We start from the raw sequence: 25,785 nt of genomic DNA on the forward strand, positions 1-25,785 counted from the left end.
GTAACCCCAGATCACCGTATCAACTCTGTGGTACTACGCTGACAGTTGTAGAGAATGAAAAGGACTTGGGGGTAATTGTGCAGGCAGATATGAAGTTCTCTGAGCAGTGCAGACGAGCTGCAAGAGTAGCTCATGGTGTCTTGTCAATGATATACAGGAATTTTTCTAGCAGGGACAGGGATGTGATTATTCCCTTGTATAAGGCATTGGTCAGGCCACACCTTGAGTACTGTATACAGGTCTGGAGGCCTCATTTCAAGAAGGATGTAGAGCTGCTGGAACGAGTACAGAGAAGGGCAACAAGATTAGTGAATGGAACAAAGGGTTGCTCTTACGAAGAAAGGCTTAAGTTTTGCAAATTACAGAGCCTGGAGACTAGGCATCGGCGAGGTGATCTGATAGAGGTGTATAAGGCTTTGAATGGCTTGAGCATGCTCAATGCTGATGGGATTCTTCCTCTTGCTCAGAATAATCACCTGAGAGGGCATAAATTCAAATTGAGGAAGGACGGATGTCGGATAGATGTGCGGAAATTTGCCTTTATCCAGCGGGCGGTTGGTTTGTGGAATAGACTCCCATCGCTTGTTGTTGAAGTTGATAGCCTAAACAAATTTAAGGCTCAGCTGGACAGGTATTTCAAACGAACGGAGGGGTGAAATGGGAGTAGTGGTTGGTTTTTTTTTTTTTTTTTTGGCTGATGCTGAATAAGCTTGCTTTCTTGCATCATATGCCTCTACTAATGCTAATGCTAAATGCTAATATGGGATTCAAAAGCAGACAACCCAAGTTACTCCCTCTCCCCACCACTAATCATTGTCAATGGCGAATGCTGTGGTGTCAACAACATGTTGGTTGAATACTGGAGGCCTGGAAATGAGTGTGCTGTTAGGACAAGTCCAAATACCTGGTGCAGCGTGATGAGGGAAGACTTTGTGTGGCACAAGCATCATGAGTCAGTGGACCCACCCTGCATGTAGCCATCTATCCAGGCAGATGGTGGTTTCTTAATATAGGGCATGTTTTGCTGGCAAGAACTAGAACCGCTGGTGTATATGGACCAAAGTTTTACAGTGAGGTCTACGAGCAGCTTTTAGACGACCATGTGCACTTTGCCATATTGGATTTTTTTCCTGGAGAGAAACAGCACCTTCCATGATGATTATGTACTATGTCATCAGACCCGCACTGTACAAAAGTGGTTCAAGAAACACAATGAAGATATTACCCATCTTGATTGGCCTCCAAATTTGCCAGACCTCAATCCAATTAACACCTGTGGATGTTTTGGAACAGAAATGAGGTATATTGACAAGCAACTATCATCTATTCCGATAATGTGGAAAACCTCACATGCAGCATGACCCCTCTGGACATCTTCAGACACCTAGTGGAGTCAATGCTTAGGCAAACAGCAGCAGTTATCCATGAAAATCGTGGCCCATAACGGTATTAGATAGGAGGTCACAATTAAATGATTGCCGCATGTTTCTACGTACACACACACACACACACACACACACACACACACACACACACACACACACACACACACTTATTAATTCTCTATTCAGATTTGTGCAGACTTCTTTCTACGAAAACGGGAAAGCTCTTGCCATGATTATTTTAATCTATTTTCAGGAACAACTGATTTACAAAACATGTTGAGATGAAATTACCATAGCTGCAAATTCATATCATTAACTCATATGTGGTATTTCATTCTGTCCACACTGGCGCCTTCGTAGCCAGGTGGGCAGGAGCAGTAGTGCGTAGCACACACTTCTTGATTAGACCGGGGTTCGAGCCCGTGCCCACCAAATACGGAGGATGCGGAAAGGGCAGGGAATTACCACTGCATATCCCCGGAGCAATATGGCCTTAGTTGCTAATGCTCCTAAAAACCAAAAAAACAACAACAAACAACAACAATTCTGTCCACAGACAATTACCGTCTCTATTTTTACAGTTATCTCAGATGAATGGAAATAGCTAATTCTATGGTCTAAATAGAGCAGTCAATCCAGCTACAGCCATGCAGTATTCACTTGTGACATGGCCCTTTAATAACCCTGCAGGAACATACTGTTCATTGTTCCTCCTTAAATTTAAATATTAAAATATCTTGAATTGGGTCAGTGTGAACTTTAATATGTGCCCAATAGTCTTTTCAACTTCAATTTGCATCACTGATTAGTATTAGAAAATGTGGGGAAGAGGAATTTTTCTGCATCTGCCAAATAATAATATAAACCCCAACACATTCACACTTTCCACATCCCCAAAAAATGACATTCAAATCTTCCTTGAACTTTACATAAATTCCCAACTTGGCAGGTAATTTATTCAAACAATCTATAGCACACTGCCTGAAAGCAAACTTCAATAGTCCAAGCCTTCTATTAATGTCTAAGATACTATTATTATTATTATTATTAATAGCCAAGGAAGCCTGAGGCTTATGCTGCACCAGGGGAAAAAAAAAGTTCTCGAGAGAGAGAGAGAGAGAGAGAGTGTCAAAAGTAGAAGGGAATCAATGATATCCAGCTCAGGTGTGCCAAGCCCATACTCACCAGATGTGAGCCCTCGGTGTTTACCTGCCCCATTAATTTTATTGATCCCTTCAGAACCTTATATACACATATATGGACCTTTTTTTTTTTTGTCCAACCCCAGATACCAAAGGTTTCAATTTTATATCCTTTAATATTTTCATTATATTTAGCTCAAATAGTTCTCAGGAACATTGTCCTGTTGACTTTTCTGATGAGTGGTCATTTGAGGAAGGACGGTTGCAGGAGAATGTGCAAAAATTTGCTTTCAGCCAGCATCTCTACAACACAACACTAAATGATAGTTCCCAGTTGATTGTGGGAACTATCATTTAGTGTTGTGTTGTAGAGATGGGCAATTTGAGTAAATTAATAAATTTTTAGAGAGGTGGACAGATGATATGGGCAAGTGTTTTTTTTTCTTTTTTTTTTTGGCTGATACTGTATAATCTTGCTTTCTTGCATTAAATGCTACTACTAATACTAATATACACTTCTAAAGCCTACCACAGCTTTCCTTATTAATGTTGTGAAGAGTTCAAACTTATCACAAAGGTGGATTGCTGTTAGATGCATTAGTGCCTTTGTAGCACATTGATGTCTTCAAATGCTAGTTGATTATTCTCCATATTTAATGGGTCACCAGTAAGTCTACAATATACTAAAAAGATTAACTGGGTTGTGATGACTGCCAGGTTAAGTAATGAAACTCTTGAATTCATCATAATGTCACTTTCATAATACTTTTCATTAGGCAAGTTTAATGCAGAGAAATGAAAGGAAACTCTTCACTAGATTCACTAACAGAACATACCGTAGACTACACATTTGTGGCTTATACATACTTGTTTGAGGCTGTTCGTGTCTACGTAATAGTCTACAGTAGAACAGCTGACCCACAGGCATAAGAAAAAACAATATTTTGTGAACCCTTTCTTGCATGCCCATTAACATACCAATGATAAATCACCACAAATGTTCCACTGATGAGTGCTGTATTGAACTGCTTCGGGTAGTACCTTCACGTCATTGCATGTCCCCTTTATGAATGGAGTGAGTAGTGGATGGCTTGGCTTTGTAAGTTCCTGTTCTGTAGTAGAAGAGCTTTCAAACTTCTCTGTGGGGAGTCAATGAAGAGGCACTATTCAAATAACATGGAAGTAGCAGAGCAGACCATAAAGAATGTCACCAAAACTTGTTTAAATTTTTGATGGTGAGACACTTTAATGTTCTTAAAATGTTTCTGCTTTAATTTCAAGGCAAGAAATTCAGCTATATCTCTAGAGAGTGCAATATCTCCAACGAGGTCATTCAATTCATCTCCGGTAAACAGCTGAAGCTTCAATGTCTCTTCTAATGATTATAGTCCATGCTGTAGAGGCATTGGAATTGGCATACTATCATCATGAAAGTCTCATTGCTGAATCCAGGTTTGGATAAACAATCTTATGCTGAGGATTCAGTTACATTCATATTACAAAAGTAATAATCATCATCGTGGTCCTTTGACTCACCCCATATCGTGGGTATGGCAAATAGCACTGATTAAGATTATTACTGATACACATCAGGTTTCTGGGAGCATCGACAAGAGGAGTCTGTCAGCAGCATGGTCTGATGATGGGTATTGGTAAGATACCTGAAACATTACCTTAATGTATAGTAGTTTAGGCGAATAGCCTAATAAACTATATTATTAATTTCACGTGGTATAAGAGTGATATTAAATACAGTAATAATCTTAATGGAAAACAACCAGGTAATGTCTTTCCCTAACTATATTAAATAGCATTGATATTTTCCTTTAGTTCAACCAGTCAAGTAATCCATTCAATCAAGCAGTACAAATGGCACATGGTGCCTGCATTATTCTGATAACTAAGAGTATAACTAGCAAATTTTCCAAATATCCATCTTGATAGCATCCACTGTGATTAAGGAAAGAGCCACACACACAGCAGAATTTGTTGGAGTGATTTTTGCACTTTCAAAGCATAACAATAAATGTGTTTCAGTAATTCACCAGATCTTACCTGAAAAAATTTATAATCAAATAATTAAATTATGAAATAACAAAAATATGGATATATTCAAACAATTACATAAATATAAATGTATAAATAATAATAATTACATTCATGTAGGGTGGCTGAATAAGTATAGTGGCAGTGGTATAATTTTCATCGTGTTCATGTAATCAGTCCCATCACAAAAAACTGAAAGAAGATTTAGAATCAGCATTCAAAGATCTGTCTAGTCCACATAACTTGTTTTCCCGATGGAAATATACTTGATCTGTGTAATTAAGGAAAGTGAGATACATTGTGGTGGTTGAAGCAACCAATAATTCAGTCTGTTAGAAAAAGTAAGTGGGGCTTATCAGATTGTAGGTGGAAATGCCTGGGTATAACCTCCATGCACAAGTACATGGTGGGTGACCACCCAGGTGTGAACCAACGTAAGCAGGGGTCAAGGCGTGGCACCCACACCACATGGAGGAACACTGCCCCTCTACGTTACCAGGCAGTACTAGCTGATAGATGACTCATCAACTGGTGCGATACCACCACATTGCTTATTGGAGGCTTGAAGTGGTGGAACCCATGTTTAGTCTCTAGAGCTAAGTTCTGGTCAACCCTTCCCTATCTCTTCCATCATGCAGTATGATTGATGACTTTTGAGGTTATGATGAACATCGTAGCGAGATCCAATATTCCTTACATTTCGAGGGTACAGCTCTAAACCGGTGTTTGCAGGCCGGCTGCTAGTTAGTACACCGGACCGAACCTATTGGTAACTCTCTAGGAGGCTTCCGGATCAGCTAGTGTATAATCTTGCTACCTCTACTCTGCCAGATAGTGACTGGATGGAGTCCGAGTAGTGTGTATGCGGGAAGCATTATCAAGGCCATGTTATGTCAAGGATCTGGGTATATTCTTACCATGTGTACGCCATATCCAAAAATTCATTACTTCATACATGTCCCACCCACTTTTTCTTACTACTGAATACACCATGAATTGTCAAACTAATAGAGCAAGCTTATCTGCGAAAAGATCTAAACCTCCCAAGCACTTCCTAATTCATTTCACAAATATACGTGATCTCAATTCTAATCTCAACGATGTCCATTTCCACTTGCAGTCTGCCAAACCCCATGTACTTTTCTGACAGAATCTCAGTTATCGGTTGATTCAACTACTGCTCATCTCAGATGCCCAAATTATTTGCTGTATGATTCCTTTCGCCTCAAAGGTGGTACATGTGCACATGTCTGTTCTGATATTCCCTGTCAGAGACTTGGCAATTTGGAATCTCCTCTCTTTGATCTTCTCTGGCTTTAAAATCTCTCTACCTCATTGTGTCAAATTCATCTGTTGTCTCTACCATTCTCCCAATTCCACTAATCACCTGGAGCTCTTTGACTTCCTCTCTTTGCAACTTGACTTTCTCCAGTCCAACTTTCGTAACAGTGAGGTAATTTTCCTTAGTGATTTTAATGTTCACAACTCCAGCTGGCTTCCGTTTTCTAGTCACACCGACCCAGCTGGTTGAGATGCTGAGGCTTTTGCCACAGATTGTTCATCTACATACAAGAATACCAGACAATCCTAATCATACAGCCAATACGCTTGATCTTTTTCTCACAAACAACCCTTCTAAGTATACGGTCGAAATGAGAGGTCCTTTAGGCACTTCAGATCACAACTTGGTGATTGTCCCTTCTCCAATGGAACCTTTATCTCATGGCTATTCCCAACCTCGTGTTGTTTGGCATTACAAGAATGCAAAATGGGATGACCTGCGAGAGTTCTTTTCTTCTTTTCCTTGTTCGGATTACTGTTTCAAAACTTCTGATGTCAACGTTTGCTCAGATCGTGTCAGTGAAATTATTCTTGCAGGAATGGAATCCTTTATACCACACTCCACCTTAAAATCTCGTCCGTTATCTAAACCTTGGTTTTCCAATAAATGTGCTAAGGCTGTTCAAATGAAGAATGTTGCATATCGTAATTGACTTGTTTCGAATTCTTCAGTTTCATTTTCTACCTAAACCAAAGCTCGCAACAATTGTAAAGCAGTTATTAATCAGTCCAAACTAGAGTTTGAACAGGCTAAGAGTAAAAAACTTGCTTCTTGCTCTAATGGTAGCTGAGCATTCTGGTCCCTTGCCAAAGCTATTGGCCGCAACTTTTGCACATCTCTGCTCCCACCTCTGTCCAAACCAGATGGTTCTGTTCACTTCAGCCAAGGATAAAGCTGACCTGCTAGCATCCCATTTTTCTTCCAACTCATGCATTAATGATCTTGGTAAAGCACCTCCCGCCATTCCCAACACGCTCCATTCAATGCCTCCTGTAGTCTTCCGTCAAAAGGATGTTTGTTTGTTATTTTGTTTTTAGGAGCATTAGCAACTAAGGCCATATTGCTCCGGGATATGCGGTGGTCATTCCCTGACCTTTCCGCATCCTTCGTATTTGGTGGTGACGGGCTCGAACCCCGGTCTAATCAAGAAGCGTATGCTACGCACTGCTGCTCCTTCCCACCTGGTCAAAAGGATGTCAGAAGCATTTTAATGAATCTTGAAGGTAAGAAAGTTCCAGATCCCAATGGTATTTCTCCACTTGTTCTCAAAACCTGTGCTCCTGAACACTCCTATTCTTTGCCGCCTTTTTTCACTTTCTTATTCCAAAGGTGTTTTTCCTTCTGCTTGGAAATTTGCTCATATCCAGCCAATTCCTAAAAAGGGTGACAAATCTCTCCCATCCAATTATCGTCCCATTGCAATTACTTCTACTCTTTCTAAAGTAATGGAGAAATCAATTAACCGCCAACTCTTAAACCACCTAGAAACCTTCCGTATGATCAACGATCGCCAGTATGGATTCCGTCAGTGTCGATCCACTGGTGATATTCTGGCTTATGTTATAATTCAATGGAAAGGTTTGGTGAAACACAAGTGGTTGCTCTTGACATCTCAAAGGCTTTCAATCGTATTTGGCATAAAGGTCTTCTAAACAAGCTTCCATCTTATGGTTTGCCAACTGTTTTTAGTAATTGGTTATCCAGTTTTCTCTCTGATCGCTCACTGAGGGTGATGGTAGATGGCTCTCTGTCTTCTAACTTCTCCACTAATGCCGGTGTCCCCCAAGGTTCAGTTCTTTCACCCACTCTTTTCCTCTTGTATATTAATGACCTTGTTCCATTGACTGGAAATCCTATCCATAGTTTTGCCGATGATAGCACATTGCATTCCACTTTCCATTTTGAGAAACTTTGTCCCACTCAATCAGCTTCAACTTCTCGAAAATCTGCTACCAATTCCTTAAATGCCGATCTTCAGGTAATTCTCCAGTGGGGCAAAGAGAATTTAGTTGATTTAAACCCTTCTAAAACCCAGTCTTGTCTTATATCTCGCAAAAAGGATTCTTCTGCTCCTATGCTTATCTTTGGTGACACTCCGATTCTAGGCAAAATGATATATTTCTTTTTGGGGATTACCCTGACTTCTAATCTCTCCTGGCACAAGCAAATTACAAATATTGCTTCCTCTGTATCTAAAAAACTTGGTTTTCTCTTTCGCTCTCGCCATTACTTTTCTTCCAAACAGCTGCTCACTCAGTATAAATCGCAAATCCGCCCTACCATGGAATATTGTTCTCACATCTGGGGTGGTGCCCCCAAAACCTCTCTCAGGCTTCTTGATTCCATTCAGAAGAGGGCAGTTAGGTTAATTAATGATTCATCTCTAACAGAGTCTCTCCACTCACTGTCTCATAGACGTACTGTTTCTGCTGCATGCCTCTTCTACAAATACTTCCATGGGCACTGTTCTTCTGAATTGGCTTCAATAATTTCCTCTCTCTCTTTCAAAACAGTCCGAACATGTGCCGCCACCAGCCAACATCCATTTACTGTCCAACTTCAAACTCACAGAACCAACTTTTCATCTTCCTCGTTTATTCATTCAACTGCCATTTTCTGGAACAACCTTCCTTCATATGTATTTCCTTAAAATTACAGTCTACAGAAGTTCAAGTCCAATGTCAATAAATATCTTCTTTCGTCTTCTCAGCCTTCAACCCAAGCACAGTACTAAAGGTTCTAATACCTCTCGTGTTTGGTGTTTACATAAAAAAAAAAAAAAAAAAAAAAAAAAAAAATGGACACCATTGTGATTGGAACTGAGAACACATATTTGTGAAATAAATTAGAAAGTTTTTGGGAGCTTCAGATCTTTTCATAAATTTGTTCCATTAGTCTGACTAGTACACATGTGGGTTACAATTAGACTCAAGTTGGTGGGGGTGGAGGAGTGAACATGTATGAATCGATGAAATTTTTGGATCTTAAACACACACACACACACACACACACACACACACACACACACACACACGCACACACACACACACAGAAAGAATATACTTAGCTCCTTGACAGTGAACAACGCCACATACACATTACTTGGACTCTCTCTCTCCAGTCACTAGTTAGCAGAGTAGAGGCAAAAACACTGTACACTAGCTGATCCTTTCTAGAGTTACCAACAGGCTCGGTCCACTGGACTATCTAGCGGCCAGTCTGCAAAAAACCATTTTAAAGTTGTATCCTCAAAATGTAAGGAATAACAGGTCTTGCCATGATGCAAATCACAATCTCAAAAGATGACCTATGCATGATAGAAGAGATGGGGAGATGCGATAAATGTTATAAATTATAAAAACTGATATGAACTTGACTGTAGTATACCCAAGCAGCACATTTTCAAATATCAATCAGAAAGTAATATCGGAAATCATTTCAGAAACTTAACTGCACATACATTTCTAAATTGCAAGTTCTGATATTATAGTATACCATCATCTAAGAAAACCTTTCATGTCTCTCAATGCAGAAGCCAAGGGAAAGTTGCCTGAGCACCACATTCCAAGCCTTACCTTGCTTGCTTACATTAAAATTTATGTGATGTTATCTATGAATGATAGTAACTATAATATGTGATTAGGAATAACCAATGACAGATATATATCTGAGTTTAAATGAATTGCTCAATCATAACATAGCATGAATTTACTAATATTGGGAAACATGCTACTTCAGGAAGTTACAGCAAAGTTTCCAGTGATTGCAATATAATTTACACCAGCCAATGACAGCTAGGATTTTCACAGAATCCTAATATCGCACTGTTACAATAGATATACACAGTAAATATATATCACAAACTGAAGGTTACCACACAAAACAAATACATACTGATCGCAGAACTTTGCAGTGACAACTGTTAAACCAGTGGGGCACTCTGGAAGCAATAGGGGTCCGGGATCCTGGGCTACTATTGTGAATAGAATTCAGCATTCTTCATTGATATTTTAAGTGTTTATTTGTTCCACAAAAAACATTGCCAGAATGACGGTTGTTATTTGGTTTTCAGGAGCATTAGCAACTAAGGCCATATTGTTCCGGGATATGCGGTAGTCATTCCCTGACCTTTCCACACCCTCCGTATTTGGTGGTGACGGGCTTGAACCCCGGTCTAATCAAGAAGTGTGTGCTACGCACTGCTGCTCCTGCCCACCTGGCTACGGAGACACCGCCAGAATGACAGAAATTATGTGGAAATACTAATAGGTAATAAAATTTAATAAAAGACACTTTATCACATGAATATTTAATTAGTTTATTAAATTTGTTACTCACGGATGGAGACTGTGGGGAATGAGTGGGACTAAAACTGGCACTAAAACGTCTAGTACGAGGAATGCTTAACAACAGTGGAGAAGTGGGTGCAGGGCTTTCTCTGAAATAAGTAAATAAAACAAGATATATGGTAGAGGTGAATGGTAGAAGACTGTGACCAAAATTAAAGTTTAATAATAATAAAAATTGAGGTGCCTAAAAACTATAATTTGCATATTTTAAACATGATTCTGAAATTTCGCTGCCACTTCAGTAAATTCTGTTGTGCACCTCTCTCCAAATTCTAGAAATGCCAACAAGATAATATCTGTTCTCTGTCTACATTCACATTAAAAGTTGGCTAAAAAAAGTTATAATAGTTACAGCTGTTAATTAGCTGTCCACACTAACATAACAATCAAAAGTCATTGCAAAAAAAAAAAGCATAACTTGTTGCATGTTTAATTGAAACAGTGCAGTTTCAGGACACTGTTCCAAAATACCATAACTTTTTTAACGTATATCAGCATTGTATATCATGCAACCCTGATATACAGTGGAAGACAAAAAAACAGTATCACTTGTGAATTTTGCAAATAATGTGTTTTGCGCTGCATTCGAAATGCAGAAACGTTCGAAATGCATTTGTTAGATGGGATATATATCTCTGTGGATGAAATTCAATAAAAAGACTCCACATGATATACCTAATTCCATTAATAACTTCCCAAAGGATAAAATGTGTAATTAATGGAAATATGAGAAATCATGCAAATGGCAATCATGACAACCAAACATACATTTTATTGCATTTATGTGTACAAACTGAAATGACAAGTTGATGTAATAGTATTATGTACTGTAAATCAGCAAAATAAGTCCTCGATATTTTGTTGTTCCTCCTTGAGCTGCAATTACAGCCTTGCAATGATCTGACATAGAGTTAATCAACTTCTGGAAGTATGATTGCCCAATTTCATGGTGCCACACGCTTACAATACTCTCCTGCAGCTGAATCTTACTTGTTGGCTTCTTCTGAGCAATTTTAGATGACATCATGTACCAGCAATTTTCAATAGGGTTCAAACCTGCACTGTTGCCAGGCCAGTCCAACACTGTAGTCAGCATTTCTGAGGTATGACTGCACCCTAAGGGAGAAAAACTAAGGAAAACTTTGGTGTAAATATGTTTTAAGCCTTGTGAGACAAGAAGACAAACTCATTATTAAATCTAAATAGCATAAAACTTACCAAATTTGCTGTGTGGCAAGGTGCTGGGTCCTGTTGAAAAATGCAGTTTTGGATGTCTGTGTGGTGATACCTAATAACAGGTTTCAGGCGCTCCTCCAAGATAGCAGTGTAGATTTCTGCATTTGCCATTCTGTTAATAAACTTGCATATGAACTTTGCAGTTATGACCATCTGACTGGCGGGGAACTTTACAGTTGGTGTTATGCAGTCAGGATAGTATGCCTCCGATTTTCATCATCTGATATGTCGGTTCCCATCCGAGCTATGCAAGTTGAATTTCGATTAGTGAGAAAAGATAATGGTGTCCATTGCTCTTTTGTCCATGAAGCATGCATATTTTAGCCCAAGCAAAGTCGCTTCTTCCTCATTTGTTGGGTCAACAAAGGCTTTTCCTTCGGCTGATAGGCATACAGACCACATTTCAAAAGCAGTCTTTTTATAGTTTGTGCACTTGTTTCAACACCAAAGGCCATCTCAATGTCCAGTTTTAGATCAGGAGCACTAGCATGGCAATTACGAAGACAGCCATTTCAAATATCGATCTTGGGAAGGTGCAGTCACTCTCTCTCTCTCATGGCCTGATCCAGGTCTTCTCTTCACATCACCAGTTTCACACTTTAATTTCAGCACCCGGGATGCTGTTGACTGGTGGCAGCATATTATATCAGCGATAGCACACTTAGAAAGCCCTTCCTGGGACAGAGCAACAGCTACACTTTTTTTTCTTGGTGTCAACTGAACATATGGAGCCATGCTTACACCTCAGCCATTTCTATAAATACGGTGTTGGAAGGGTATACAATAATGAGTGTGTATACCCTTCCAACACCGTATTTATAGAAACAGCTGATGCAATACCTTGCAATTACTGTCTGATGCAATGCCTTTGCTTTGCGACAAACAAAATGACTGTAATCAAATAATATCTTATACGTTTCACTACAAATGTTACTTTTTTTTAAGATGATGCAGTTTTTTTTGTCCGTCTGTACCTCATCTCTTTATACCACTGGAATGATCATATCTTCCCAAGACAAATATAACAAAAACTATGTAAAACCACCAAATGAAAAAACTAATTTCATACTATAAATCTGCAAAAGTAATTGTACCTCAGAGAGAAACTCCACCTATTGCATTTATTTATCTATGATACACTGTTTTTTTTTTATAAACAACAGGATTTATCCAAGACTAATTACTATAGTTTCACAATTTATCCCCTACTTTGCTTAAATTAAAGATACAATAAAAAAAAAATATTGATGAAACATTAATTTCACATGGGAAACATAAAAGCCTAACTATGAGAGGGAAATCAGCCACTGTATTCGTCAATTTAAATATATTCAGTTAAAGTTAATTTTTGTAAATAAAAGCATGTGACATCCCTTCCTGGGCTATTATACAGTGCAGAGTTTCCAAACTTTCTTGGTTCATGGTGCCCTTAGTGTCCCAGTAATTTTTCCACGACACCCCTGGGCCAAAAGAAATACCTAACACAATGATTTTCAACCTTTTAATAATTGGATTCTCTCTGTGTATATAATATTAAAAAATATGTTATGATAGTTATTATAATGATATAATTATAAACAAAATTACAATTCATAATACAAATTATATATACTTATATAATAATTTTATTCTTTATATATAGGTAATAAATAAACATCAATTATATATATATATCACTACAAAATTAAAAAGATATGGTATAACAAATACAGTGGATTCTGGTTATTTGGGCCACTGGTTAATTGGGGCAGCCGTTTATTTGGGGCAAATCTTAAAAAACAGAAACCAATTGAGAAAATAGCCAAGGTTTACTTCGTTTAATTGGGACAGCATGCCGTTTAATCGGGGCAGGAGACCGCAGCACTGGAGATTACCCTACGATTGTCTCTGACGGTACCACGTGGTTCGGTCGAAATTCTGGAGGTCACAACCATAAAACAATAAAAACAATTAGCAGTCACCTGTTTATTGGGCTTTTCTGTTAATGAAATCTATCATAAATGGACAGTAAACTCGATCTTACTGAATTTGCGATAATACCAACAGCTGGAATTCTGTGGGTTATTATGGTGAAATGTGTTTACAATTCCATGAAATCTTCAATCATATAAAAAATTAATTTTAAGATCTTCGCTTCATTCCTATTTTTAAAGCTTTGTAACTCATTACTCCGTTCTCACTTGCATGTATTGTGTTACTTGCAATTTTTGTGCCGTGTTCTTTGTTATTGATTGCTTATCTTTTTACTGTTTTAAATTTTAACCCCCTCCACCCACAAATGTCAGTGAACAGAAATGTCAACTAGTTCGTATGTACATATCACAGTACGTATTAATTATTCCGATTATCACGTATATTCTTCCGATTGTCACGTATCATTTAATTTTTTAATTGGTAAGGTACTAAAGGGTAAATCTGTGCTTAATATACCTTTGCTTTTATAGTCTGTGGATAATATTCCTCCTATTTTCATTAATTAGAATCGCTGTTTAATAGAATTAAAATTCAATTCAAAAACGTGATCACAATGACCGGCGCTTACTGCACATCATATAGTGAACGGTACTTTACTATGTTGAGTTTGTCGTAACGTGATTTGATTGTACAGTGAACCAATTGTAGGGGGGGGGATACATTGTATTTTTAACTATTTACGTGAAACTTCGGATAATTGGGGCAGCCGCTTAATCGGGCCAAAATCCCGATGTGTCCCAAATAACCAGAATGGACTGTACTGTACACCATTTTATAATGAAATAAATATATAAATTTCAAAAAAAAAAAAAAAAAAAAAAGTTTAAGTAACTTAAACCCCTAGAATGTTGTTGCGGCACCCCCAGTTGAAAACCACATTGATATAATGCTACAAACAGTGAACAGCTTAACATAACAGACAAAATGTAAATAAACTAAAACTAACTAATCAATATAATAAAATCACATTGTTAATTCGTTACTGGCTGAAAGTTGTTGTTCTTCATAAGGGGCTCATCTGGTGAGTACGGGCTTGGCACACCCAAGGTCCTGAGCTGGACATCATTTTTCATCTTTCTTGATGATTCTTTTCTACTCTCTCTCTCTCTCTCTCTCTCTCTCTCTCTGGGTAACTTGGTTTGTTTGTTTGTTTGTTATTTGGTTTTTAGGAGCATTAGCAACTAAGGCCATATTGCTCTGGGAATAGTCGGTGGTCATTCCCTTGACCTTTCCACATCCTCCGTATTTGGTGGTGACGGGCTCAAACCCCGGTCTAATCAAGAAGCGTGTGCTACACACTGTTGCTCCTTCCCACCTGGCTACGGAGGCGCCTGGGTAACTTGGAAATTTTTTTTTTTTTTGGGTGGTGCAGCATAAAAGCTTCAGGCTTTCTTGCATCGTATGGCTGATATTAATAATAATAATAATTCACCATAACATTTGGTTGTGCTGCTCATAATCCAAAGTACATCCATAAAAACAAATAATAATAATAATAAAATAAGAAATAAATGTAATCAAGCTTATTAACTATGGGAAACAATAACTAATATGAGTTTTTCAATCCACATAATTCAGCTGATTAAGCTACTGTACCAGGAACAGAAAGGAACTATGAGAACCAACATGGGAAACACAGACTTTTTCACAATAGGTAACGGTGTTAGGCAGGGCCGTATTTTGTCACCGCACCTTTTTAATCTTTATGCCGAAGATATCAATACTTGAAGCTTTGGAAGATTTAGAGACTGGCATCAAAATTGGAGGACTGAAAATAAACAACCTTCATTATACAGATCATACTGTGCTAATTTGCAATTCTAAGGATCGTCTTAAAGAAACTCTGAGGAGAGTATGTGAAGCAAGTAAGAAAAAAGGATCGTTTCTGAATGTGTGTAAAACCAAAATTATGGTGATTGGTGATAATCTTGGTTCCAGTAAAGTAAAATTGGGGATGATGAGTTTCAGTACGGCTTGTATAATGTATTTAGGAAGGATAGGTTAGATAGAAGGGGTGGTGGGGTAATGCTTCTTATCAGAAGCAGCCTGAGTGCGACGATAGCTTTCCCGGATTCAGACGTTTCACATGCTAGTATAGAGTCTGTATGGTGTGAGATAGTTGGAAACAAAGGTATAATGCGAGTAGGAGTAATCTACAGACCAGGTGATTGTGAAGATTATGACAAAAGCCTCTACATGCAAATGGAATGGGCAAGTAAGCGTCAATGCCTTATTATGGGTGATTTCAATCTGCCTCTAATTGATTGGAGTAAATGGGAAGGAAACTCGACATGGGGAACAAAATTTTTAAATCAACTAGATGACTGTTATTTGTATCAACATGTCAGGGAAAATACTAGAGAAAAGAGTATCCTAGACCTCATCATCACACATGAATCAGATGACATAACAGGGCTGACAGTAGAGGAACCAGTAGCAGGAAGTGATCACGGAGTTCTACGGTGGATGATGACGAGAGAGGTAGCAGAAGTAAAAGGCAAAGGAATGGGTTTTAATTTCAGAAAAGGAAATTACGATGCCTTAAGGTACTACATGGCCTCTATTAACTGGGTAGATATCACGCAGAGAATGAATACAATTGAACTGTGGTACGCTTTTAAAACATTAATCACAGATGCCTTGAATGCGTATATACCATTAAAAAAATACTCCACGAGGAGGGTTCCAAGTTGGATGACTAGTGAAGTTGCCGCATTACTTGAGCAGAAAAAGGTGGCATGGAAAGGTTACAGAACAACAAAAAGTACTGAAGCCTATAACAGCTACAAGGTGATGTGTAATAGAGCCACAGAAAAGGTTCGACAGGCAAAGGCAGTTTATGAGAAATCACTAGCAAACAGAGCAAAGAGGGGGGATAAAGAATTCTTCACATATATAAATGCCAAGAAGAGCAGGACAAACCAGATCGGACCTTTATGTAAGGGAAAGGGGATAGTAATAAATACACCAGCTGCCGTTGCAGATGAACTCAACAGTTATTTTGCATCGATATTTACAAATGAAAAGCCTTTTGTGGCAAAGGGAAATTGTGGGAGCGAAGTTAAAAAATATGTAATTAATGATATTGAAATTTCGCAAGATTATTTAATGAAAAAACTTTCGAGCCTACAGACCAGTAAGGCTCCTGGAGTTGATGGAATATACCCTATAATCTTAAGAGAGGCGGCAAGCGAGTGCATTGAACCATTGAGGCTAATTATGCGAGCATCATTAGACTCTGGGGAGATTCCCTTGGATTGGAAAAGTGCAAATGTATCTCCCATACATAAGGGTGGCTCTAAAAGTGAAGTTGGAAATTATCGACCTGTCAGTCTGACTTCAGTAGTAGGGAAAATCATGGAGGCAATGATCAAGGGTGGAATTCAGGATCATTTGGATCGAATTGAAATTCTCAAGGATACTCAGCATGGTTTCGTAAAGGGAAAATCATGTTTAACAAATCTGGTTCGCTATTTCGAAAGGGTCACTCACGAGCTGGATTTAGGGAATAATTTCGACATTGTTTATTTAGATTTCAGCAAAGCTTTTGACTCAGTCCCACATGAGCGGTTGCTTTATAAGCTGGAACAGGTTGGAATCACTGGGAAAATCCTTAGATGGATAGAAGGATGGCTTCAGGGCAGGAGGCAGAGGGTTGTGATAAATGGCTATTCCTCAGATTGGGTTGATGTAAGAAGTGGGGTTCCCCAAGGATCAGTATTAGGACCACTGTTGTTTTTAATTTTCATAAACGACATTGATGAAGGGATAGAGGGCGTGATGTCTAAATTTGCAGATGATGTTAAAATTGGGAGAGTAGTTAATGATCACTGTCAAGCTGAGCTTCTTCAGAGAGACCTAGATAGACTTCAGGAATGGTCAGAAAAATGGCAGCTGTGCTTTAATCCAACAAAGTGTAAGGTATTACACCTGGGAAACAGTAATCCCAAAAAAACTTATTCACTTGGTGGAGTTCAACTAAAGCCAGTACTGGAGGAAAGGGACTTGGGGGTTATGATACGGTCAGACATGAAATTCTCTGAGCATTGTAAACAGGTTGCAAAGAAGGCCCATGGTGTCCTATCAATGATCTATCGAACTTTTGCAAGTAGAGATAGGGACGTGATAATCCCATTATATAAGGCTTATGTTAGACCACACTTGGAATACTGTGTTCAAGTATGGAGACCGCACCTGAAGAAAGACATCGAGCTTCTTGAAAGGGTGCAAAGAAGGGTAACTCGCCTGGTGAGATCGGCAAAAGGGCGTCCTTATGAAGAAAGACTTCGAATATGTGGGTTGCAGAGTTTGGAAACTAGACACCTTAGAGGAGATTTGATTGAGGTGTTTAAGGCTCTGAGAGGCATCAGTAAAATGAATGAGGACAAAATTTTCAAGATTATAAATGATGCTAGAACTAGGGGACATAAATTCAAGTTACGGGGGGAAATGTTTAGATTGGATTGCAGGAAGTTCTATTTTAGCCAGCGAGTTATAAATTACTGGAATAAGTTGCCTTCATGGGTGGTAGAGGCCGACAGTTTGGGGAAATTCAAAGGTCATCTGGATAGTACTTTCGGGTAAGGGAAGCACATAGGATGATAGGTTTAATTTCCTTTTTATTTATTTTTTATTTTATTAATTATTATTATTTAGTTATTTATTTTTATTTTTTTGTTTTTATCATTGTTTTGTTCGGATTTATTTTTTTTAATTTTTTTTTTTTTTTTTTTTTGGCTGGTGCAGCATAAGCCATAGGCTTTCTTGCACCATGCGGCCGTTACTAATACTAAATACTAAATACTAAAAGTTAATGGGTAAGATATTGAAGAAGTTGATGAATTTGACTACTTAGGGTCAAGAATAAATAAAAATAGTGACTGCTGAAATGATATAAAGAGATGAGAGGTAATTGCTAAAACGTTGGTCACTGATCTGACAAAAATTAGGGAGAGATCAAAATCTACCCCTAAAGACGAAACTGAGAATCATTGATTCGTTAATTTTTTCCAGTTGCCACTTATGGATGTGAAGGATGAGATCTGAAAAGAGTTGACAGAAAGAAAATTGAGACATTTGAAATGTGGTGTTACAGGAGAATACTGCGTATTTCTTACTTGGATCAAAGAACAAATGAGTGGGTATTGAATAAAATTGGCGGGCCTAAAATTCTTCTTCATAGCATCAACAAAAGAAAACTTAAGTTTTTTGGTCATATAGTAAGAAAGGAAAACTTTCTGTTGAAGAATATAATGGAAGGAAAAATCGAGGGGAAGATGTGCAGAGGAAGGCCTGCAACTAGGGGGAAGGATGGGATCAGTGAACTTCTGGACATGACACTTTGCGATGCCGCTCGTAGAACACATGATCAATGCAGTTGGAGGAATTTGTTGGTGGCCACAACAGCTCCTCAGGGAGCTATGTGACTGGAAGAAGAAGCTTATTAAATTCATTCCTTGAGAAAATGATTTCAGTGACATGGGTTTTAGTCTTATGCAGCGATTTCCAGAAGCACTTTAATCATATAACTCAAGGAAAACCTGTTAATGAAAAATAAACTGCAATGGCATGCAGATGTACTTCTATTCTTTCTATTAAAAGCAAAGACTTTTCCTGTCACTATTAACTGTTTTGCATAGATTTTCATTCCTCAATTTTGAAAGGGATTTTCAGAAAAAAAAAAACCACATGCTAAGCTGAGTCAAATAATATTTAATACAAATAGTCAATTATTTGTATTAAATATTATGTATTAAATATTATTTTTATTATTTAATACACTAAAACAAAAGAGGTGAAAAAATATTTTCTGATGCTACTGAGTCTGTTAAATTGGTCAGAAAAAAAGATGATACATAGATGAATAGTTTAATAGCACACTGCAACCAGAGGCAAAACTGATTTTTGTAATATGTCTATTGAGACAAGCAGCAATCTGGATAGAGGTGAGAAAGATTACAGGGCTTTTGAAGACCCTCATGTGACAAGCAAATATAAGTTAGGGTTACTAAGAGCACAAGAAGGCATACTTGCTGTTTGTGCTCTTACAAACTTATACTTGCTGATACACAGGACTGAAATGGAAGGATTTGGCCACAGTGGCTACCAACAATTCTGTCCCAATCTGAATCACTAATCATGTCACAACTATTATTCAATGGCCCAAATTTGCCATTAGACTCAGCAGCAGCCTGTGCCAGTATACACCTGCTCATAGACCAATGGAAGGGGCAAGGTAAATGAATTTGATGAATTTAAACTGTTAAGTCATCAAATGTGGATATCAGAAATAACAGAAACATGGTGCCATTCTGATACTGGGTCTGAGAATTTGAATATTGTGAATATGTACACAAGAAGGACAAAGAGAGGAGGTTGTTGTTGTTGTTTGGTTTTTAGGAGCATTAGCAACTAAGGCCATATTGCTCCGGGGATATGCAGTGGTCATTCCCTGACCTTTCCGCATTCTCCATATTTGGTGGTCACAGGCAAGAGAGGGGGAGTTATGTTCTTAATTAAGAAGCAGACAGAATCCAAGGCAGTACACTCAACTAACATGGGTTGACAGTGTTGTGGTAAGGCAGGGTTGACATAAGCACTATGAAAACAAAAATGAGAGCGGGAATATGTTACAGGCTAAATAACTGATGAGTACAATGATTAATGAATACGGACAAACAGAGTGGGCAATTAAATCAGAATGTCTTATTGTGGGGGAGTTTAGCTTTCTGGATACTGACTAGAATTTGTTGGTTGATTTTTCACTCGGTAGTAAAACATTTCTAGATTTTTTTGGATGAATATTTTCTATACCAATATCTCAGAGAGAACTATTACTACTACTACTACTCTTAAAGTGATAGAGTAGATAAAAGAACCATGTGGCTGTGATCACAGCTTATTAATGAGGGATTTATTTAAAGATAACTGCTGTCAAGAGTAAAGGGAAGAGATTTTGCTTTTACAAAGGTGATTATAATGGCCTCAAACAGTTTTTCAATTATTTTCAGTGGTACCAACTAATGTTAACAAAGGCAAATGTTAAATGGAAGGTGCTGAGGAAAGTAATCGTAATAAGTTTATTTGGTATAAAAAGCTAATAAGCTTTTTATACCAAATAAGAGATACCGTTCATGGATAAATGAATGTCAGAGAATGATAAGATTAATGGCAGAGAAAAATCCACAGCATGATTATAAATAATCAGTAAACTCAGATACTTACAGTATCAACTAGTTGTTGTTATTATTTGGTTTTTAGGAGCATTAGCAACGAAGGCCATATTGCTCAGGGGATATGTGGTGGTCAATCACTGACCTTTCCGCATCCTCCGTATTTGGTGGTCATGGGCTTGAACCATGGTCTAATCAAGAAGCGTGTGCTACGCACTGCCGCTCCTGACCACCTGGCTACAGAGGCACCATATCAACTAGTCTGCAATCAAGTTACTCAGGTTGTTAGGAATACTGAGGCAGATGAGAAGTCTTTGGCTATAAGTACAAAGAAAAGTAGCAGTAATAATTCTTTAGATACGTTAAAGCTAAAAGGTAAAGGATTAATGACGCTAATCCAATGGATATGGATAGTATAATTACTGATATTCCTGGTGGATAGTATACTGATATTCCTGGTGGATAGTATAACTACAGGTTGCTGACAAATTGAATAAATATTATACATTTACCCACACGAAATGTTACCACCTTGTCCGGGTGGGGAGGTTTGAGTATCCTGATGACCCAGAGAGCTATGCTGGCAGTAGCTAGACTACCGGTAGGGCCACCCTAGCCAGACAGGTCAAACGGTAGGGATCAGATAAGGAGTAACATACTGGTCCTCCAGGTTGGGGGTTGTGTGTGAGGCTGGTTCCCTCCCCATGTATAAAAAATAAAAGCTCAAAGAGGAAAACCAGATGGACAAAGGAACACGACTCGGACTGGGAAAAGGAAATGAAAAGGAATAATGGACATTTTAAATATTGTAACATGGAACATAAGAGGAGGATTAGGATATAAAGAAGTCAAACTACTTAAACATTTAAAACAGAAGAAAGTAAATATAGCAGTAATAACAGAAACAAAGAAAAAATTAAAAGGAACGAAAGATTATGATTATTATACAATGATATACAGTGGAGTAGATCAAAAGAAAAGAACTAGTGGAGAGGTAGCAATATTAATAGATCGGAAATGGAAAACCAAAATACAGAGCTCTACAAATTTATAAATAATAGAATAATAACAGTAAGATTTAAATTAGACAGAGGTTATTTATGTATAATTGGAATTTATGCTCCAAAAGATGGAAAAGAGGAAGAAACAGATAAATTTTATTTAGAGTTACAAAAAGAACTAGATAAGATTGTAAAAAAGGACCACGTAGTTATTTTGGGAGATTATAATGCTCAGGTAAGGAATAAGCCAATAAAAAATATTATGGGATGTTATGGAGAAAATAAAGTAAATGGAAATGGATATAAATTAAGAGATTTTGCAACATTTAATAATTTAAAGATAACAAATACATTTTTTAGAAAACATGATATACATAAATATACATGGTCAGCAAGAGGTACACAATCAATAATAGACTATGTAAAAGTAAATCAAATATTAGCAAAACAATGTCGAGATACTAGGGTGTTTAGAGGATATGATGTTAATTCATATCATTTTTTAGTCGCTTAAAAAATAGAGTTACGGGCTAAATAGAAGAAGAGAAAAGCTATTAAACAGGGGAAGGAGGAGTTGGGTTATAAAGTATATCTACTTCAAGAAGAAAGTATACAAAATTTATATGAAAAAAGGATTAAAGATGAAATAAGTAAAACATCGGAAAGAGAACAAATAGAAGAATGGAATAATATACAAAATATAATTCAAAAGATAGCAAAAGAGACACTAGGACAATTCAGGAAAAACTATAAGAAGAGGAGGGTAAAGATATGGAATGAAGAAAATAGCTAAAGCAGTACAAGATAAACATCTTAAATATATACAAAACAGGACAAGTGAGAATGAAGAAATATATAAACAAGAATGCAATAAAACTAAAGATATAATAAGGAAGGCTAAAGCACATGGGATAGATTTATAAACACAATAGAACATGATGTTCATGGAAGACAAAATTTGGCATATAAAATGATGAAACACTTGAATAGCACAGAGAAAGACACTTCAAGAATAAATATAATAAAGGAAGAACAATGGAAAAAACATATGAAGAATTGTGGAAAGACCCGACATATCAAACAGAAGAGATACAGTTAGACCCAGTTAGTGACATAGATCCGATAACGAAGGAAGAATTGGAAAAGGCATTGAAAGCCACAAAAAATAGGAAAGCAGTAGGATGGTATAAATGCAGAACTGATCAAGTATGGAGGAAGTTTTTTTAAAAGACAGGATACTAAATTTATTTAATAAATGTTGGGAACAATATAAAATACCAGAACAATGGAAGATAGCAAAAATTATTTCAATATTTAAAAAAGGAAATAGAAATGATACAAAGAATTATAGAGGGATTAGCATACTAAATACAGTATATAAAATGTATAGCAAAATAATAAATAATAGAATTAAAATTATCTCTGATGAAATATTAATAGAAGAATAGGCAGGATTCAGAAAAGGAAGATCATGAACAGATAATATATTTATATTAAAACAAATAATAGAAAAACGAAAAGAGTTTAATTTAGAAACGCATTTAGCATTTATAGATTATGAAAAAGCATTTGATCGAGTAAACAGATGAAAACTATGGGATATATTGAGTAATAAAGGATATCCGAAGCATCTTACAAAAATAATACGGAGTTTATATCAAGGAACAAAAATAGTAATAGATACAGGTAATAAATTAACAGAAGAGAGCATAATAAATCAAGGAGTTAGACAGGGATGTAGCTTGTCACCAACGTTATTTAACATATACCACATTTCCCCATGTATAAGACGCACCTTTTTTTTGAAAAATTTGGGGTCTAAAAACTGGGTGCATCTTATACAGATAGGTTGTAGATTTTTTTTACTTGCATTTCCCGCTTGTTGTCTTTGCACTCATTGTTTTGCACTTGTTACCTGTATATTATGTTACATTTTGCCACATTCTGCCCAGAAATTGCTCAGAAAAGATTTTCGTACAGTGCTGAATTCAAGTTAAAAGTGATCCAGTTTGCAAAAGTGAATAGAAATCGTGCTGCTGAACGTAAGTTTGGTCCTCCAACTGAGAAAACAATCCGAGACTGGCTATGGGAAGAAGAAACCCTACTGAAAACGCCACGGCAGAAGAAGGCCATTAGAGGCAAGTTAGCAAAATGGCCTGATTTAGAGAGGAAATATTGAATTTTATGAAGGGCAATTGGAATTCCTGTGTCCACAAAGATGGTTCAGCATGAGGCAAGAAGAATTGCTGATGAAAAAGAAGTTACTGATTTCAAAGGAGGACACAATTGGTGCTTCAGGTTCATGAAACAGAATGGACTAAGGATGCGTATATGCACCAGACTTGCCCAAAAGATGCCTGAAAGCTATGAGCAGAAGGTCCTTGAATTTCATCGTTTTGTCATTCAATGTCGGAAGACACATCAGTTTGAGTTGGGACAGATTGCAAATATGGACAAAGTCCCCCCTTCAATTTGATGTCCCAAGTAACAGAACTTGATAAGAAGGGGGTGAAAACTGTAACTGTGTTGTTGTTATTTTAGTTTTTAGGAGCATTAGCAACTAAGGCCATATTGCTCCGAGATATGCGGTGGTCATTCCCTGACCTTTCCGCATCCTCCGTATTTGGTGGTGACGGGCTCGAACCCCGGTCTAATCAAGAAGCGTGTACTACGCACTGCTGCTCCTTCCCACCTGGCTACGGAGGCGCCACTGTAACTGTGAAGACAAGTGGACATGAAAAGAGCCATTATACAGTTGTTCTAGCTTGTTGTGCCGAAGGAACCAAGCTGCCTCCTATGCTGATTTTCAAATGCAAAACAATGCCAAAAGAAGACATTCCTCGAGGAGTGATTGTCCGCATTCATAACAAGGGTTGGATGGATCAGGATGGGATGAAGATCTGGTTTGAGAAAGTTTGGAGGAGACCAGGTGGGCTCTTACGCAAACCTGCCCTATTGGTGCTTGATCAGTTCAGGGCACACATAACAAAAAATACAAAGAAGATTGCTGCAGAGCAAAAAACAAAACTTGCTGTCATACCTTGACATCCCAGCTCCAACCACTTGATGTCAGCATTAACAAACCCTTCAAAGCTGCCATGAGAGACAAATGGAGCCAATGGATGAAGTCTTCTGGGGACAATTTGACACCAGCAGGAAGAGTGAAGCCAACTATAGGAGAAGTTTGTACCCGGGTGAAAAGATCCTGGAATAATATCAAGATTGAGATCATTGTCAAGTCATTTAAGAAGTGTGGCATTTCAAATGCCATAGATGGCACTGAGGACGAGACAATATACGAAGACAGTGATTCGTCATCAGACACAGATGAAGACAAGCTAATGGATGGGAGTTTTGACAGTGATGAGTTGTATGAATTTTATGATGAATAAAACTTGAGTTCAATGACTTTATGTAATACATTTTTTTTTCAAATTTTGGGCCCCAAAATTAAGGTACGTCTTATACATGGGGAAATACGGTATATCGAGGATATGAAATATAAATGGAAAAGAAGAAATACGGTGAGAACAAAAATAGTTATTGACAATAAAATATTAGAACAAGTAAAACATTTTGAATATTTAGGATGTGATATAACATATGATGTTGAAGAAGATATGAACCAGAAATTGGCAAAATTTCAAAATATATGTGGAACAATAAAAAGAATTCTGGCTAAGAAAACAAGGAAAGAAACACAACTGAAATTTTACAAAGTAATGGCAATACCAACACTTCTTTATGGTTCTGAAACACGGATACCGAAACAAAGAGACATTAATAGAATGCAAGCTGCAGAAATGACATTTTTAAGATATGTTAAAGGATGTACAAAATTAGATAAAATACCAAACGTAAATATTAGAAAGGAATTAAAGATTTACTCAATTAATGAAAAAATTATAGAATATAGACAAAGATGGAAAGAACATGTAGAAAGAATGGAAGATAATAGATTCCCTAAATTAGCTTACACATATAGAGCAAAAGGAAAAAGAGACAGAGGAAGACCGAAGAAAAGATGGGCAGACCTCTTTGAGATCGGAACAGGCAGATCGCCTAATCCGTGAAAGAAGATAAGATAAGATAAGATTATACATTTATGTTCATGCATGGAGACATTTTTAGAGTGGGA

General features: G+C 37.4%; 1 protein-coding gene across 3 annotated transcripts in view; it reads right to left on the minus strand.

Annotated features, from left to right (window-relative positions):
• Positions 1-25,785, minus strand: part of LOC150075991 (P2R1A-PPP2R2A-interacting phosphatase regulator 1) — a 155,149-nt gene that overhangs the window by 84,488 nt on the left and 44,876 nt on the right. For all 3 annotated transcript variants that reach the window (XM_090387132.1, XM_090387131.1, XM_090387130.1), the window contains exon 3: positions 10,254-10,353. In XM_090387132.1, the coding sequence (XP_090243258.1) occupies positions 10,254-10,353 (100 nt within the window). The remainder of the gene's footprint in view (positions 1-10,253; positions 10,354-25,785) is intronic.

This window comes from Mastigoproctus giganteus, chromosome 13 (assembly GCF_048544385.1).
Source record: "Mastigoproctus giganteus isolate SK-2022 chromosome 13, ASM4854438v1, whole genome shotgun sequence".
NCBI classification, from domain to species: Eukaryota; Metazoa; Arthropoda; class Arachnida; order Uropygi; family Thelyphonidae; genus Mastigoproctus; species Mastigoproctus giganteus.